General features: G+C 40.0%; 1 protein-coding gene across 3 annotated transcripts; it reads left to right on the forward strand.

Moving 5' to 3' along the window:
• Positions 1-319: 319 nt before the first annotated feature.
• On the forward strand, positions 320-18349 carry dok7b (docking protein 7b). Of its 3 annotated transcripts, none has more exons than XM_077571544.1 (12): positions 320-752; positions 861-906; positions 1504-1571; positions 1849-1999; positions 3733-3933; positions 8249-8368; positions 9671-9784; positions 10886-11676; positions 14084-14158; positions 14320-14365; positions 14436-14567; positions 17071-18349. In XM_077571544.1, the coding sequence occupies exons 1-12, from the start codon at positions 612-614 to the stop codon at positions 17208-17210; spliced, it is 2025 nt and encodes a 674-aa protein (XP_077427670.1). In that variant the 5' UTR covers positions 320-611; the 3' UTR covers positions 17211-18349. The 3 variants fall into 3 exon arrangements, with proteins under 3 accessions (XP_077427670.1, XP_077427672.1, XP_077427671.1); XM_077571546.1 differs by having other exon boundaries at positions 17074-18349; XM_077571545.1 differs by having other exon boundaries at positions 9674-9784.
• Positions 18350-18415: the final 66 nt, after the last annotated feature.

Here is an 18415-nt window from a genome sequence, read left to right on the forward strand (position 1 = left end):
ATTTCATTACCCTAACAAATCCAATAAATATGCATAAAGTATTTTACTGGAGAATAATATTACTGTATTAACATCTGCCATGTGCGAATCACAATATCTCAGGTAAGTTATTTATATATATATATATAGTATGGTTATATATATATATAAACATATATATTATTATTTATTTTATTTTTTTAAATAAAATATACAACCCCCACTTACAAACTGGCACCATCTGTAGTCTACTACGCCATCATCATCCATAGACCCGGAAGTAGCATAGCTAATAAACAGGAACTAAACCCCCCCCCCCCCCCCCCACCCCCCCCCCCCCCCAGTCCGTAGCCTTTGTGGAAGTTCTACTGAGAACAGATTTCGTTATTTAAATGAGGCCCACCCTCTTTAAATCCTGGCCTAACACTACTGGAGGTCAGATTTAGGAGATAATTGAAATTTATGCGAGTAATGCCGTTTTAATCTAATTATCTCTTATCGAAACAATGTGAAGTTCAGACGACAACTGTACTAACTTGGCTGGGGCCCGGCGATCGGGGGCCTTAACGCCCACGCAGTGGTGGTCCGACTGACGGGGAGAAAGTGCAGTTTGCCGGGCTGATGCTATTTTGATGTTACCCCCTCCCAACGCACAAGCGCGCGCGTACGCTCTTGCACACGCGCACACACAGCTCAGCTGCTCGGAACCATGTCAGAAGATGACGGATACAGTTGTCGCGGAGGGACAAGTCAAGTTTAGAGATGGGAAAAAGGTGAATTTCTCAACTTTTTATTTGGCTGTCAACTTTAACAATGTTTCTAGAGCCTATGAGGATGTTTTTTTTTTCTTAAATTGTTTTTATTTGTCTCCTCAATCACAGTGGAAAACTCGCTGGGTCGTCGTTCGGAAGCCTTCTCCGGTCGCAGGTATTTTCATTTTCTTCTTTTAAACTTGCAGTTATTCACTTAATTTGATACTTTCAGTGGTCTTATTTGCATATTCTCATATAACCATAAACCGTCATTTGGGCATGCGCAGTGTGCTTCCCAGAAGCTCTATTTTGCTCGTCAACACGTGGACGTTGCGCAAAAATCACCACTTGGGTCAATTTCATGTCGTTTTAAACTTGGAAAGTCTACAATCTGAACATCAACTGAGAGATAAGCATATAGTAAAACAGTTCATAGGCTGTGAGTTTGGAAGAAATCCTTGTGTTTAGAACATCATTATTTATAAGGTAAAATATATGGAAATAGGCAAACATGGTTGGAATGATGTGTGTGCGTGTGAGTAAGTGTGTGTGCACGTGTGTGTTTGCGGGTGTTCAGTGATTGTCATTCTCAGCTGTGCCAGTGGATCAGCTCATTGTTTTAGGGTTTGCTATGGCAGCTGTTGCATAGACAGACACACGCCACAAATGACACAAAGCTACTCTGTGTGATGTTATTAAGCACAAAGCGACTGCCAATGTGTAAAGCTCGTGTCACGCTGTGTGTGTGTGTGTGTGTGTGTGTGTCCTGCAGACTGCCTGTCTGTGCTGGCCTACAAAGACAAGAAGAAAACCAAGGAGCGTCTCGGTGTGACACTTGAGGTACACAGCTTGTTTTTATGCAGATTTTTTTTTTGTACAACTCAAGTGGAATGCCGCTACAATCACCCACAATATTAGCTAAAGTAAAATTTAGTTTTTTTTCTCAATTCCATACAACCTGGAGATGTACTGTAGATTCTGCTATAATGCAACAGTTATGTTCTAAAGAAGAACAGAACAACGATAACACATCAGATATGGAAAGCTGGACTACATCCATGTTATGACTTATACTTTGCTCTATTCAAAAAATACCATATTTGGATGCTTTTCTCAGGGCATCTATGGTGTGGAGCCAGGGTCAGGTTATGATGGCGTCAGCTACACCCTCTCCATCCTCTGCCTGACGCACACGCTGGTGCTGGGCTTCCACAGTCGAGAAGCTCTCCTGGCCTGGGACGCCCGTGTACGCTACAGCCTGGGAGAAGGTCGGTCGCAGAGTCTTCTGCTGATAAGACGATAGCCTTGAAAGCATAAATGCGTTTTTTAGGAGATTAGTTTCATGGTAATATTTAGATTTCAGGTGAATTTTTTTTTTGTTGTTGACCTACTCGAAAGATTCATTACTTTTTGCAGATCTTGCTGTTGTCGAACAAGAAGCTTTATGGCAAACTTTTCAGCAGGTTGTACATTTCCAAGCTAGTCAACTTTTACGCCGGCATGCTTTCCTACGACTTTTTCAGTCTTTTTGTTGCAACTGGCTGATGACATTCTGTGACACTCAGCTCAGCCAGTGGCCACGTCCCTCTGAGAACATCTGTTTCAAGCCTCGCATTGGCGAGGTGACTGTTGATCAGTTTGTCTTGGTCCCATGATGTCAAAATGTGAACGGAAGAAGGAAGAGGGCTGCTTAATACAAATTCAAATTGAACCAGGAGTTGTACTGGTCCAAGATCAAATACGTAAAAAAAATAATACAACTTTATAGTGCATTTTCAAATTCAAATTTCGCCTGAAGTCCAAATTACAAAGGCGGAGAACTGTCAATGTGGAGTACATTTTTGTCTAGCCAATACAGTAAAAAGTATTTTCAAGTACATTCGAATGTATTTAAGTACATTTAAACGTGTTTGCAAGTACGTACTTGCAAATATGTTTAATTTTAAAAAAAATTCCATAATGCCATGGGGTATTGAGTTGCACATGTGACATTATGGGAGAAATGCCGAACGGAAATCGTGCACTCCAGGCATAATAATAAATCATAAAAACGACTAATAAACATATTGAATTACTTAATTTTCGACCGTATTGGTAATGTAGGTCAAATGCTAAATTTTGTTTGTTTTGTTTTTACATGCGCATGTGCACCTCAATACCTCGTGGTATTATGTGGAAAATGTGAAGTTTTAGCATTTAGACTACAAGCATGTTCGAATGTACTTGCAAATAAGTTTGATGAACGTATTGACAAATGCGTTCGAATGTATTTGCCAGCCAAAAATGTTTACTCCACGCAAACAATCTGTGAATGGTGTAAATCTTCAAATGTATTGAACGCCTTTCTGAAAATGACTTGAGGTGACCATAACTTTGTTCTTGTGTGACCGGCCAGTTGTAGGGACGACGTGTCAGAGTCCTACCTATTTAAAAAAATATATATATTTCAAGGATATTTGATTAGTTTGTATTCTGTAATTATATTCAGATTTATAGTCATGCTGAAGCCAGTACAACTGTTTAATGTGGTAAGAATATAACCTGAATTTGACAGATGTAAGTCATCTGTTGCTTTGTTTTCCTGGGCTATTGATTTTGACTTTCACCAAGATGATGTATCACATTTTGAAAATAAGCATTGTGAATTTGAATGAAAGGCTTTGTCATCTTTTAGAAACTGCGTTTGCAGTGAGATAAGGTTTCAAACCCATTCCCTTAGTTTAAATCATAAAATAAGTTATTTCGGTTTTATCAACATGAGGCCTGGAACACATTACTTACATGAACGCCAGGGATGAATTGACATTCTAAAATGACAGCGTGATTTCACAAAAGCTACTTTCATTCAAATTATTATGTATTATTCAGGACGCCATTGAATGAATCGCATCTGGACTGTTCTGGTAATCCAGTTGCGTTAGATTAAATTGGCTGAACGAGAATATTCACAGGCACAATTCTGTCTGACTCACTTTTATCGCTCTCTGTTTTGGCCCTGCAGTCCACAGATTTGGTGTCAACGTGGAGCCTGGTACCAAACTGGAGATTGGCCCCGCCTCTCTCCACCTGTGCAACAACCTCTTGGCCCTCACCAGGGGCCTCCCTCCCGTCATCATTGGCCACTGGAAGCTGTCCAATTTACGCCGATATGGCGCCGTGCCCAATGGCTTCGTGTTTGAGGGCGGGACTCGCTGTGGATTCTGTGAGTAAGACTTGATATACGTACAGTGGAACACAATCCTCTCCGGGAGGAAGTCCCCCCCCCCCCATATGATGGTGACAGTATGAGCCTGGAATGGAAAGAATGATTATACAACTTCCATTTTTTTTTCTATGGGAACAACACAGTTGGTTCTTTTTGTAGTGGCAGAATATGGGAGTCAACTCTTGTATGGTATTTTATTATATTCTGCAGGTGTTCCTTATATTGTGACTGTTGAGTATATTTAAGGCGGACTTTTTTTTGGGGGGGGGACTGCCCACTGGGGACTAAATCAAATAGCTGTAATGAATAGACCCACTTTCTACAATGTAAAGTAACTAATCCATGTCAGACTGCATTACTTCCCACCAGAAATTGCTTTGTGTGTACAGTATGTACGCGTCGACTCGTGGCTCCTACCCGACTAGCCATGAGGTCCACAGGCTCTTGTTTCCGTGCTCCGATGACCAACTGCTATTAATACTAGGCATCCTTGTTGGCCTTGTCAGCCAATTACATTCTTCCTGGTGTCCCGACAGACTTTTCTTGTCTTCTTATTGGCCTCAGAGATATATTACCCAGCAATCTCAGCGATAGTCGAGATAAGCCATCGAGTAAGTGAATCACAGAAAAAACAAACACATTTTGCTGTAGCAAACCCAGCCAGACAATGGTGAGGCGTACTGGTGTTCCATGAAGTTTTTTATTCTTTGTTCCATTTGTTGAGTGCGTACGTAAGAGCTATACCGTAAACAAACACATAATAAACATAAATAACAGTCCTTCAAATTGTCAAATACACCTTCAAGACAATTGTACATATGAAAAATTTGCTAAAGCAGGAAGCTAGTAAGTAGCATTAAGTAACCACTTATAAGAAGCTATCATTAGCTTCACTTCTACGGAAAATACAAAAAGTCCTTTTTTTCACGTCATAAAAAAAATCACAATAAAACAAATAAATCAACACAAATACCTTGTCCCCATTCCAGCTAGGTGCTTAGACAGCAACAACATAAATCGGCGTTCCAGTCAGCAACATGTTGAATCACGGACCTTTTTTTTTTTTTTTTTTAGCGTCTTTTTGTTGGGTGTAAAATACTCTAATGAATAGTGGACTGCCGGAAGTGCGACAAAATAAAAGCACCCAAAAGCTTTTTTGTTTTTGTTTTTTACTACATAACCTCAGTGTTAATTATATGTACATAATTAAGAAAAAAGGGCGAGCGGAATTTTTTCAGCTACATCCACTCATCAAATGTATGGAAATTAAAAGCTGCATCAAAAATTAATATTTACAAATGCAATATTGCAAAAATTTTGTTTGACAGAGAAATGTTAGTTTTGCAATACTCAAATATAATACAAGTTTGTTATTTTCCTCACATGGTTTCTCTGTGTCCCACCATGTCCATTTTTATTTATGAAAAGTGCTATATAAATAAAGTTTGATTTGATATTATTGTGGTTTTAGTTTGCAGTGATGTGGCACTGCACTGCATTATAGCTACTGAGAGGTGTTTCTAATAACGCACAAACCACAAAAATATTAACTATTAATTATGTAAAAGCCCAGGTATGTGCTTGTGCTCATTTTATTTTGAGCTTTGTTGACAAATGAAATATTGAAAAGTAATAGTAAGTCATGTTTTATTTAATAGTTTATTTAGGCCTGTCATAAAGTGTATTATGATGGAATGTTTCCAAATTCACCTGAATTGAAAGTTTGGCAAACACTGAAATATTGAGCATTTCTGCAAACACGTTCACTCAGGTTTATTTGTTCCCTCCAGGCAGCCATTAGTTTTATTACTTTTCACTGAGCTAAGAAATGTCAACATTTGAACACCCAGTTCAGTAAATCATCTCAAGGCAGGAATCAGTTTAGCTCTCCTGCAGGTCCAAATGGATCAGAAGTTCTGAGGCTTAGTAAAAACTTCATCAACACATAAATAATACCCAAAGAAATGGTTTTTGCAGGGTCAGCCTGTGAGTTCTTTAGACTTATGTTCTTGATGTTTTAAGTAAAAAGGATTTTTTTTTTCATCACCGGAGTGTAAAAAGTGCATAAAGGTGCGCATGGTTATGCTGGACAAAAGTCTTACAGCTTTGAGTGTGACCTGACTTAAAAGCAAACACACTCAAAGTTAAATAACTTTCTGAGGAGTTCTTGCATGAGAGACATTTGCCGTTTCATTGTATCATTTGTTTATGTCATCTAGCTTTTGGCAAGTTACAATTACTTTTGCTGACTGTTAAATCCTCATCAGTGACAAATGGTGCAGAATAATGAGTTGCATTAATTACAAATAGTTATGATTGGAGAAGTGCACTCGGAACTAATCATTGAGCAAATAACCCTCATTTCCCAGGAGCCTTTACGCTTCAACTTGTGTGTGTGTGAGGATCATTGTGCGTGTCTCTTGGTCATCTAATGCTGCTGTGGAGCGATAATTTGTCCTAGAATGGCACCGTGCACACTCTGGTGCACTTTCACAGTCAGCACTCAGATGCTAACTAATACCCCTGGCTGTACAGTTGACAACCAAAAGTGGCATGGCAAACTTTGTGACACGCATTCACACACAGCTGTGCACAGTCTTGCTGTGCAAAGCGCTTTTAACGGATAGTAAAGGAAATAATGATTTGGGGACTTCATAAATGTGACGACCAAGTTGTTGCAGACTTCCTCCCTGTGAAAGCCAACACGCCAACGTTGCTAGGCGAGCTGTTGTAACGTGCGGGCAGGACCCTCTAATCGATGTTTGGAGCGGAGCCCGTGTCTGGCCTATCAGTTCACATGTGTTCATGTTGCCTCTGTAATGAACACACACACACACGCAGACAGACACACAAATACATCCACAGGCAGCAATAAATGATCTGCTGCAGAGTTTGGAAAGCTGTCAAATGTGTGATAGGTGAAAGTAATTCAAAGCCCAGCGTGCTATGGCAGCAATTTTTCCATGTCCTTCAGTGCACACACACACACATACACACACACACACACACGCACGCACGCACGCACGCACGCACGCACGCACGCACGCACGCACGCACGCACGCACGCACGCACACACACACACACACACACACACACACACACACCGAAGAGCAAAACATCCCCGTATAATTGATGCCCATAAGAATGCATTGGAGGAGAGTTTAACCCCCAAAAAAGTCTTGAAATAAAACGCTGATAAAGATTCAATATGCGTTTTTCATGCAAATCTGGAGGGAAATTGGGGGAAAATTCACACCCAAAAGAAACAAATATAGACAGTATATATTGGAGAAAAAAATCAATGTATATGCAAATCTGCAGGTGCCTAACTGGGAGTATGCAGGGAACACTATATTTACATATTTAATTACAATTTGGACAATTATAGCTTACAGCCAGGGGTGGACTGGGGAGAAAAAGTAGCCCTACATGAACTAGTTCAAAGTACACAATTATTATTATTTTTTTTAACTTGTTCAAGTAAATAGTTTATATTAACTCATTCACTGCCATTGATGGCTATAGATGTCAACAATTCATTAGAACTATTTCTATTAGTTTAACATTTTTAAAAATGTTAAACAAGTTTTTTTTTGTTGAAATTGAAAACCTAGAAGAAGAAAAATTGTACATTTAGAACAGATATAAAATTTATGATTAATCGTGAGTTAACTAGTGATGTCATGCCATTAATTACGAAAGATTTTAATCGCCTGACGCCCCTAATTTTTTAATAATCATTTCTTCTTCTTTTTTTAAGTAATTTTAATTATTTTATTTTTATTTTTTAATAATCTTTTCTTTAGGTAAAGAAAACATTATTAAAAAATTAGGGGCATCAAGCGATTAATTAAAAAAAATCATAATTAATTGCATGACTTCACTAGTTAACTGACAATTAATCACACATTTTATATCTGTTCTAAATGTACAATTTTTCTTCTAAGGTTTTCATACTCAACAACAAAAAAAATTAACAAAAGTGAGAAAAAAAAGTTAAACTAATAGAAATAGTTCTAATGAATTTTTGACATCTATAGCTGTCAATGGCAGTGAATGAATTTTTTTCTCGGTTTTCATACTCTTGTCAACAAAAGTGGGAAAGATGTTAAACTAATAGAAATAGTTTTCAAATTAATTTTTGACGTCTATAGCCGTCAATGGCAGTGAATGAGTTAAAAAGAAGAAGAACTAAGGTCATTAAAAAAAAAATTCTTTGTTAGATATAATATAAAATGTAATGATATGTAATATATATTTCATCCATTTCTCTTTCTAATTTTTGTTTCCTATTTTTCATGTCTGCTGCAGGGGCCGGAGTTTTCTTCTTGTCCTGCTCAGATGGGGAGCAGATCAGTTTTCTGTTTGACTGCATTGTGAGGGGCATCAACCCCAGCAGGGTGCCACATGGGCTGCGACCTTCCCTGCCAGGTGAACACACACATGCGTGCTTTGCTGCCCGTCAAGACTCCAGCATTTGTTTCAGGACGGAAATGCCACATACTCGCAGCCCTAAAGGTCAGCTTACGATTAGTGGGTCAAGCCTTTGCACATGACTTGTGCGAAATGTGTTGCTAAGTTCACATGCATTTCTAAGACAAGGCATTGTAGTGACATCTGAGGAGAGACACGGGATGTGAACCAAAGATCTGACGATATCTTTTTATAGAAACAAGCACGCCACCGGAAGAGACCTCCTTATTTTCCACAAAACTATTTCAAATTATATTCACACAATGCCAAGTCAGAACAGGAGTTAAACATTGTGATGTTTCTCCCTTTTTGTTGCCCATACCGCAGCTTTAGTAAAAAATGTAAAGGCCGCCTGCTGTGGGGCCGGGCGACATTCACTGCTGTTAAAATTAGCCTAGCCTAGCCATGCTGGAGGGATGTCAGTTGACGCCTCACAAATTGTTGTGAAGAAACTTGGCATGGGCACGTTAAAGGATTAGTTGTTAAAGACCCGAGGCGCACACACAGGGGTTGGGTTGTTGTCACCTACAGTACGTGCACAACATCGCACACTGCAATGTGCACACACTAACACATGCTCACGCTCACATCCTTCTCTGCCATTATGGAGAGAAATGAAACAGGAGTTGTTGTTTTTTTCGTTTTTGTTTTTGCAGGGAGTTACAATAAATTGCTCTTTTTATATCCAGCACACACATTTTAACTCATTCACTGCCATTGACGGCTATAGACGTCAAAAATTCATTTGAACTATTTCTATTAGTTAAATTGTTTCCACTTTTGTTAACAAGAGTATGAAAACCTAGGATTTTTTTTATTGTACAGTTAGGACAGATATCAAATTTGTGATTAATTGTGAGTTAACTGATGCGATAAAAAAAATTATTAAAAATTAGGGGTGTCAGGTAATTACAATTTTTAATCGTAATGAATCGCATGACTTCACAAGTTCACAAATTTTATATCTGTTCTAAATGTACAATAAAAAAAAATCTAGGTTTACATACTCTTAACAAAAGTGGAAAAAGATGTTAAACTAATAGAAATAGTTAAAAGAATTTTTGACGTCTATAGCCGTCAATGGCAGTGAATGAGTTAATTTAGTATGGTTGACCTTTGGCTTTCAGATCACATGGTTGACTGTAGCTCATGGCTGCTGTTTTTGGCTTTGTATGCATCCTCCCCATTGGTACAAATATTGATACATTCCTCTGCATAGAGTTTTACCGCAATATATTTTTTCTGCTATTAATGCTAAAGCAGAGAACCTCAATGCTGATCCGGTATCAGTTGAAGAACGGATCAACCAGGAAGCCTCAGAGCTGGAGAAAAGACTCAGCATGCTGTCCACTTGCAGTCTTGCGAGCAGCACAGGTAAAGTCAAACTTTTAGGGTCTAGCTAGGGAACCACTAAGGTTGGAGAAATGGTTCCAAAGGCTCTCTCATAGACCTAACACAAATTAGACATGGCATCATACAGTAATAATAGTATGTACTTCTAAATGCCATGGGAGCTGTAGGGGATTGTCCACCATCGCTTGTCCGCTACACTTGTGGACACTAACTGGTTTAATTTTGACTTCTTGTAAAAAAGGCAAAGAAAAAAAGAAACTCACAGAATTCTCTCTTTATTGGATTGATCGTTGACATTTAATTTGTAATACGCAAAATCACAACTCTCAAAGTAATATAAACGCTAAAAATACAAGATAACACCCCTTGGAAATTGTTTGCTTCCCTAATCAGTAACACCTGTCCGCTAGTGGCCACCTGCCCATGGCTCAGGTAAACAAACAAAAACACATTGCCCCCTAGTGGTTAGAGGTCAAAACAAATCAAACAGGAACTAAATGGTATTTATTATTATTATTATCAAAGTTTAACCTTTTTTCTAGAAAATAAGTCAACATTTTACACACAATACTGTACTCTATTTTTGAAGAATAAAAAACATTACTTTTGTTGTCCAAAAAAACCCTTAGATCTTTAATCCTGGATTTAAAAAAAATACTTAATGCATAGATCTCAGATTCATGTGATGCTATGTCACCATTATATCCACTTTTAAGTGGCCTAAATCTAAGGTAGGAAGGAGTCTTTTTTTATATTACATCGGCCCAAAAGTGTCTATTCTTTTTTTCTGGGATAGGATAGAACATAATTTTAGAACAACAAAGATAGAACATCATTTTTCATTCATTATTTTGTGGGCCTCCAAACCACCGCTTGCAGACCTCCGTAGGGCCCCAGGCCCCGGTTTGAAGACCATTTAGATGTCCTCTATGATGGGGAATCAAATTGTTGTAAGTCTTAATTACAGTCATAATAATAATAGTAATAATGTGTACAGTATATTGACTGCAGGCCGCAAGTCATCCATGCTGATTGTTCTGTTCTGGATGAACGCTTTCCTGCTTTCTGCACAAGTTAATGACGAAGTGTTAAAAGAGTCAATTAACTTGACTTTCTTCTCAGCCTCCACTTACAGCTGCAGCACATCTGTTGCCGGGGACGACCGCAGCAGCATCTCCAGCTCCTCCTCCAGCCAATCAGACACCAGCTACGGGAGCCGACGTCCTTTCTGGGCTGAGCCGCTAGCCAAGTTGCACATCCCCAGCGAAACGGCGTCCAGCTCGTCCACGCTGAAGGCCTTGACCTCTTCGGATGACCTCCTCTACGCTGCCGTGATGGCCGGCTGCGCTCCATCTTCCGCACAGCCCCATCCTCGTGGTCTCCATGACAGCGGGCGCCAGAGCTCCTTGGACAGCGGCATTGGGATCGCGACCGGGAGCTCGGGCAGCTTCTCCTCCTGTACGGGGAGTGTGGACATGGTCACTCAGGGTGCAGGGGAGGAATTTGGCTCCTTGGTCAGTCTACCTGCACCTCCTCCTCCTCCTCCTCCTCCTCCTCCTCCCAATCCTCCGCCTTCACCTTCCCAATCCACACCTCAGCAGGAGCGGTGCATCTCTCAGCCGCTTGGTGATGAGTGCCTGCTCACACCTCACTATGATACGCCCAGAAGTCTGATTCCCAACAGAGCCCTGAGGGACCCCTCAGCAGTCCAGTCTGAAACAGACAGGGACGGCACTATGTGCAGGGGTCGGCTTGCAAGTCAGGACCAAGGACTTACAGACGGCCTTCCGGGATCCGAACCTCGGCGGCAAGCTTTGATGCCGTGCTCGCTCTCCTGGGCAAGTGAGAGGTCGCCCCCTATGGACATGGAGGACAAGTCCATCCCCCAGCAACAGTACTATTCAGTAGACAAGGTCAGTGATTCGCAACCTTTTTGAACCAAGGCATATATTTTAAATGAGAGAAATTCCACCATTAAACATAAATGTCACAAAAATATACTGAAATCATAATGATCCCTCGCAAATTAACTGTACTGTACTTGTCAAGTATGAAATCTGGGCCAAAATGCTGATATACTCACCGGAAGCCATGATTTCTGTATATACGTTGCTTTGCTATTACAAAAGGCGCCAATCAATTGGCAGGATTGAGGCGGGATCAACTGAACTGAGCAAGAGTCTACAGTGTACACTCGCCGCCATTCAGCTGTTGCCTGACGTGGCGACGTCAAAAATCACAGCCCATCAAATGCACAGAAGCTTTCACAATTCACACACAAGAAAAAATAAATAAAATTCCGGGTTCAAGCAAGCGAGACAAGACATAATAATACAGTACATACAGTTGACATATTTAGTTTGACAACAAAACTTAACCATATTTACAATATAATTTGTACCAATGGATGAAATAATGACGCTTGTGGCGTGGAGAGAGGTTTGCTAAAATCTAAACCACAATTCATATATTGATACATATGAAATTGTTAACTCACCCCCCCCCCCAAAAAAACGTATAAATACGTTCTATTTTAAATGTTTTAAATGTTGTTTTTTATGCTAGAGCATACAGAAGGCTTGTTCTGTTGGCGTGTTCAGTGGAGTTCTTTGTTGCATCGCTTAAAGTGCAAGTCAAACTTAAACATTTCATATCTTAAAAGGAACCCCGACTGTAATGACAAGTTTGCTCTATATTATTTATTTGGTTGTTACCAACATATCTATGGGATTAATTTTTCAAAAATCATTTCCAGTTTAATACATTTTGTAGAAACTTTATTTGGACGGACGCCGCCATTGTTATTTACGTCGCAACGCATTGAGTGCGCAGTAACGTAGAATGGCGGCGACTCTCTGCCGAGCAATGTGAAACACCTTTAAAGAAAGCAAGGTAAGTCTCTGTAGCGTTCTTAAAGGGACGATCAAAACTCTTGAATGCGTCCGGTTAATGAACGAGAGCACGGCGTGAGGGAGGGTGACTCTACCGATCGCATGTTGTTTCTTTAGGAATGCTACGGAGGCTTACCTTGGTTTCTTAAAAGGCATTTCACATTGCTCGGCAGAGAATCGCCGCCATTCTATGTCATTACGCACTCAATGCGTCGCAACGTAAATAACAATGGCGGCCATGTATGTCCAAATAAAGTTGCTACAAAATGTGTTAAACTGGAAATGATTTTTGAAAAATGAAGCTCATAGTTAGTAACAACCAAATACATACTAAAGAGCAAATTTGTCATGACAGTTGGGGTTCCTTTTAAATGTGACCAAACTAGTCTGAAGATGACATTCTGATTAATATTCAATTTGTGGAATATGAGTAATGAAGCAAAATCCAGCCGTTTTTACCCATCTCAGGGGTCAGCCATTTTGTCACAGTTGCTCAGGGTTCAGGCAGCAACCACTCAGAGCTCACCTGTTTTTTTTAAGCTGCGCTGGGATTGGTTGTTACCAGAGCAACATTGATGTCATCTTCAGTCGACAGTAAGTGGTAAAATGGCCGCCCTATGAGATGGATCAAAACTGCTGGATTTTGCTGCTTAACTCATATTCACACTAACACAATTCTGACCAGAATACTATACTTAGACTTGTGGGGCTGCATAGAACATATTATTGTCCCCCCCCCAAAAATAATTGGGCTTGACTTCCCCTTTAAGTCCTCCATCTGTCAGCCAGCGATGACACAGCCCTGCTTGGCCTGCATTTTGAGGACTCGGCGGTTCTGAAAAGTGGTTCCATTGTAACCACGCTGCCCCGAAAAGGTGTAATGGAAAAGTGACCGTCAAGGCTTAAGTCTGCTCTTTTTAACGTTGTCCCCAAAACATTTAACCCTGGCTACAAATCGTATGGCCTCGGGGACATTTATTAGCAGGGTCCACTATACTGGACACTTTTCTGTAGAAAAGAAATACTGCGTGGGTTTCTGTCAAATCTTGCCGGGAGCTTGTTTTCCTTCTGATATATTTGTCTGATAACTCAAAGGCTCTTAGAAAGGACCTATGACCTTGTGTTTAATTAATCCTCTGATGGCTTCTGAGTTCATCTCTCTTGTCAGGAGCACGTCAACATCAGAGCGGCTTGTGATATCTAATAGCTCGTTTGTGTGTGCGTGTGTGCGTGCGTACACTACATTTCCAGCAAAATTGGGCCCGTCGACTTTCTGAGTAGTGATGAAACTAGCAGAAAGACTGTGAGACGGTTGACTGAATGACAAATGTCTTCAAGCATCATCAGCTCAGTGTGCTGAAAATGAAAACGCTTTGTTTTGGTTTCTATATATTGTGTTAAACAAACAAACATGTCCCTCTTTGCACAGTGCTGTTACGGTTTTGATAACTACATCACACCAGAGCAGTGGCGCGCTGCAAAGAGCAGAAGTTTCCTGATGCAGGTAAGATTTGATTGATTAGTGGACGTAAGGATAGTTTTAAAAATATTGTAGAGGGAAAAAATCGCTAATATTTAAGGAGTAATTATTTCATATTTTCCAAGTACCATTTAACTTAAAGGCCCAGATTTTCCAACTGAATGATTCATGCACTTCTGCTCTAGGTTGGCAACTCCTCATGGGTTCCAAAGCCTTCTGCGGATTCACCAGGTGTGTTACGTTCAACAGTATTCTCGGCGTTGTCAAACGGTGTCATAAACTTGGATGTGTCCACATGCAGACCAGCTGTGTGTGAGAGAGGATCACCATGATCATCAGGATGATGATCTGATTAGGATGCTGTCCCCTGCGCCGCCCTCCAACCCGCTGCAGCCGATCACACTGGGCACAGCCAGGCCACAGTCCGCCTCTGGTAAGTTTTAAATTGCCCCCCAAAAAAAGGTCAAAGTATGTTACCATGGCGTCAAAAGTCATTACCTTACAGGCAGTGTTGCCATAGTTACCGTGAAAAAGTAGATTTGTCACTACTGATTGCTTAATTTTAAAAGTAACTATTAAGTTAGAGGGGCAGCACGGTGGCTGACTGGTTAGCACGTCCGCCTCCCAGTGCAGAGGACGTGAGATCGAGTCCGGGCTTCGGCCTTCCTGGGTGGAGTTTGCATGTTCTCCCCGTGCTTGCGTGGGTTTTCACCGGGTACTCCGGTTTCCTCCCACATTCCAAAAACATGCATGGCAGGTTAATTGAACACTCCAAATTGTCCCTAGGTGTGAATGTGAGTGTGGTTGTTCGTCTCTGTGTGCCCTGCGATTGGCTGGCAACCAGTTCAGGGTGTACCCCGCCTACTGCCCGAAGCCAGCTGGGATAGGCTCCAGCACCCCCGCGACCCTTGTGAGGAAAAAGCGGCCAAGAAAATGGATGGATGGATGGATGGATATTAAGTTAGATTACAAGTTAGCAGATAAAAATGACACCAAGTTTTTTAACAGTGACATTTGAGAATAAAGTTTGCTTAAGCTTTTATTAAAAATAATATAGATAACCTTTTTGACTTACCATAATTATTTTTATTTAAAAAAAACCATTGATTTTGCTTGTTTATATATAATTTAAAAAAATGCATCTATACTTTCTAGACTTTGCTTCACAAATACATTTATTAAAAAAACAGTCTTTTATATTTAACTATTCATGTTGTAATGCCAAAATTCAACATTATTTAATGCACAAAGTACATTGCTTGTAAATGTTGATTTCATTTGTGGACCTCCTGCAGTCTCACAAACTGTTGAATGCATACTGCACTGTGATTAGTTTTTTTGTTTTTTGTTTGCTGTAATTGACGCTAGATAACACTGTCGACAGCAAAGAGTGTGCAACAAATGTTCATTTTTATTTTAAGCGGACACAAACTCAAAATAGAAACTGTATTTCCAGCTTGAAAATGCAAATCTGTTTATGTAGTACGGTATAAACAAATGATAACTTTCAATTTCAAATATGCATATCTTCTTTATGAGCCGCTGTTTAGTTAAATTGTACAACGGCTAGTAGGGCCACGTATATATTGTTTTTAGTGACAATATTCTGAGAAAAAAACTTGCAAATTTGCCACTTTATAAACTAACTTTGCAAGAAAACACTCGTAAATTTGTGAGTTTATAAAGTGGCAAATTTGTGAGAAAAAAAACCCTCAAACGTACTAGAAAAATACGGAGCGTAGCGATAGTCTAATGTGAGGATTCGTTGGTGGTTAATGGGACACTGTTTATAAAATGAAAAGGCAGGATGGACTGATTCATTCTTAATTTAAACTTTACTCTTCATACACAGCAACTAGAGCAACAACACTTCCTGACCCCCTATCAGCTGACTAACACTAACCAATCAGAAGCTAGCATACTTTAGGTAATTGCAAGCAGATTTGACACTTTAACTTAACTACTTGTACAAAAAAATAAAAATAAAAATGTAGGAATGTGTAAATAAAAATTCTGTACAAGTAAATATTTATTTTAACAAATCAACTTAAATGCTTGATCCTCTGGGTGTGAACCTTCGCCAAGCGAGGCGTTTTTTGCTAGCCTGGAAATCCAGCGACCACCTTATCAGTCGCATTTCTGAGGCGGGGCAAACCTGAGCTAACAGACAGTAGACTGAACCAATGAGCGAAGAGCGGACGTGATGTCAGAAAAGCGACTCGTTGAAGTCTTTCTTTCTTTTCTTTTCTTTTTGTGGAGACGGAGTAAAAATCCAACATGGTTACTAGCCGAAGAGAGACAGTAGTGAATGATGTCGTTGTTGAGGGAAAAACTTGATGACTGAAGAGTGACGCTGCTCACAAAGACGACGTGACGTAAATAGACGAATTTGATTGGGACGTCCTGTTTTCCTTATTCGAAAACCCGACTGAAAAGTATTGGCACAAGCATCCGAGTAGTACGCTACGTTTATTTATCGTAAGTTCTTTTCTCGGAAATCTGTCACTTTATAAACTCGCAAGTTCTCACAAAAAATACATATATTTCTATGTGGCGCTAATACACCGTCGTAATATCGATACAAGTATTAAATATTTAAAAAATGAAAAGAAAGTTAACATTGCTTCTGTTGTTGTATACTCGTTAGAGGGCCGTCATTTTTAGGTCTTTTCATTCTTATGACTCACGAGTAAATTTTCGACAATGTGAAATATTGTCCAATTCGGGCACAGCAAAAGTGCCTGCTTTATTTAGAAAGACAACACTATAGTTAGTAAATATTCAATGTCAAGCTACATTTTTAATTACAGTACAGAACAAGTACAAAAGCTACATAATAAAACCATCATCATAATAAAACTTTCATTAAGAGAATGTAATAAAAGAACATGTCATTCTTCTGTTTGCTCTCCCACTGTCACCGCGTTCCTATCCAGAAGAGGGCTCCGTTGTCAGGCACAGCCACCGAAACAACGGCGCCATGGAAACAGCTGAGCGAGTGGGTGCGGAGCGCGCACTGGCCAGGGAGGGTCGACTGACTCAGATGGACAACAGGCGGCGAGGGCCCCCGCGCTGACTTTGTTACCACCCGAGTGGATGACGTTCTGCGCTTGTCCGCTGGAGTCTGCCTATAAACTCAACATCTCCGTACAACGTCCACGTTTGCTGCTCATTAATCCATTCCACTTAGAAAATGAATATCCAGTATAGTAAATGCCTGGGAAGTCTGTTGTGTTGGATGTATATTGATGGACAGTAATCCCCTGCATATTTGTGGATCTGTTTTCAATTTTCATGACCTTTAAAACATTTTAAGATTATTTATGGTTGACCTTTTAATGTAAGCGATGACTTGCATTTTCTTGCTATTATCTCTATCAAAGTCTGAATAGTGGGGGGTTATGCTATTTGTTGAGAGTTCATTAATTTGTGGTGTGATGCTTTTTCATGCAGAAGATTGATTTATATTTGATTTATACAAAGGTGTTTTTTTTTTCCACCTGCATGGTACTTAAATCTGAAATGTCACCTTTTAATAAATTGGTTATTTTTCCAACTTGGAGGGCAAGTGCTGATGCTTAAAGCCTCATCCCCAGCTGACGTGATATAAAATTGCATCTTATCACAAGCGGGCACACTATATATGATCATATGACAAACTCGGGACCTCCTATCATATATTTGACTGTTTGGAGGCCCAGCGCACTTGGCCATCATTCCACATCAGAGCTTAAGTGCGTTCGATTGAAAAAGCAGCTTCAGTTTATTTCTCAGCTGTGCAGTTGAAGAATCCCGAGAGAATGGAGAGAGTGATCAGTTAGCCCGTGCCATTATTCATCACAGTAATCAATGCTTATGCTGGTGGTCCGGGCGAGGGCACAAACTGATGAATGGTAAAGCTGTGCGTGTGTGATCCAATTTGCCACCCCCCGCTTGATGTCATCATGACAAATAGGCTAATATTTGACGGCAATTTACTTTTATGAGACTTGTGTGTCTGAAGAGGAAAGCTTATTGATGCTGAGTCACAAGAAGTTGCTATTTTCTCAGCGGTCGTCCGCTCGTTTCACCGCAGGGACGGATTTCCCTGACAATGCTTGTAAATAGCCAATGGTTTTATTTATGCCAAGTTAACACAATTATGAAACTATATTTTTCAAATATATTCTTTGTATGTTGTTGCCACGTTTTATTAAAAATGATAGATTGGTGAAATGTTTTGCCTCCTCACACCAGTTGTTTTCACATCTTTTTTTAGTCGATGTAATTTGTTTCTTACAT

The sequence above is a fragment of the Vanacampus margaritifer genome, chromosome 7 (assembly GCF_051991255.1).
Source record: "Vanacampus margaritifer isolate UIUO_Vmar chromosome 7, RoL_Vmar_1.0, whole genome shotgun sequence".
Lineage (NCBI taxonomy): Eukaryota > Metazoa > Chordata > Actinopteri > Syngnathiformes > Syngnathidae > Vanacampus > Vanacampus margaritifer.

Coding starts and splice junctions, on each gene's coding strand:
- dok7b (XM_077571544.1), top strand. CDS start 612: ATGTTACCCCCTCCCAACGCACAAGCGCGCGCGTACGCTCTTGCACAC. Junction 8,369..9,670: donor GCTGCGACCTTCCCTGCCAG/GTGAACACACAC, acceptor TTAATGCTAAAG/CAGAGAACCTCAATGCTGAT. Junction 9,785..10,885: donor CAGTCTTGCGAGCAGCACAG/GTAAAGTCAAAC, acceptor CTTTCTTCTCAG/CCTCCACTTACAGCTGCAGC.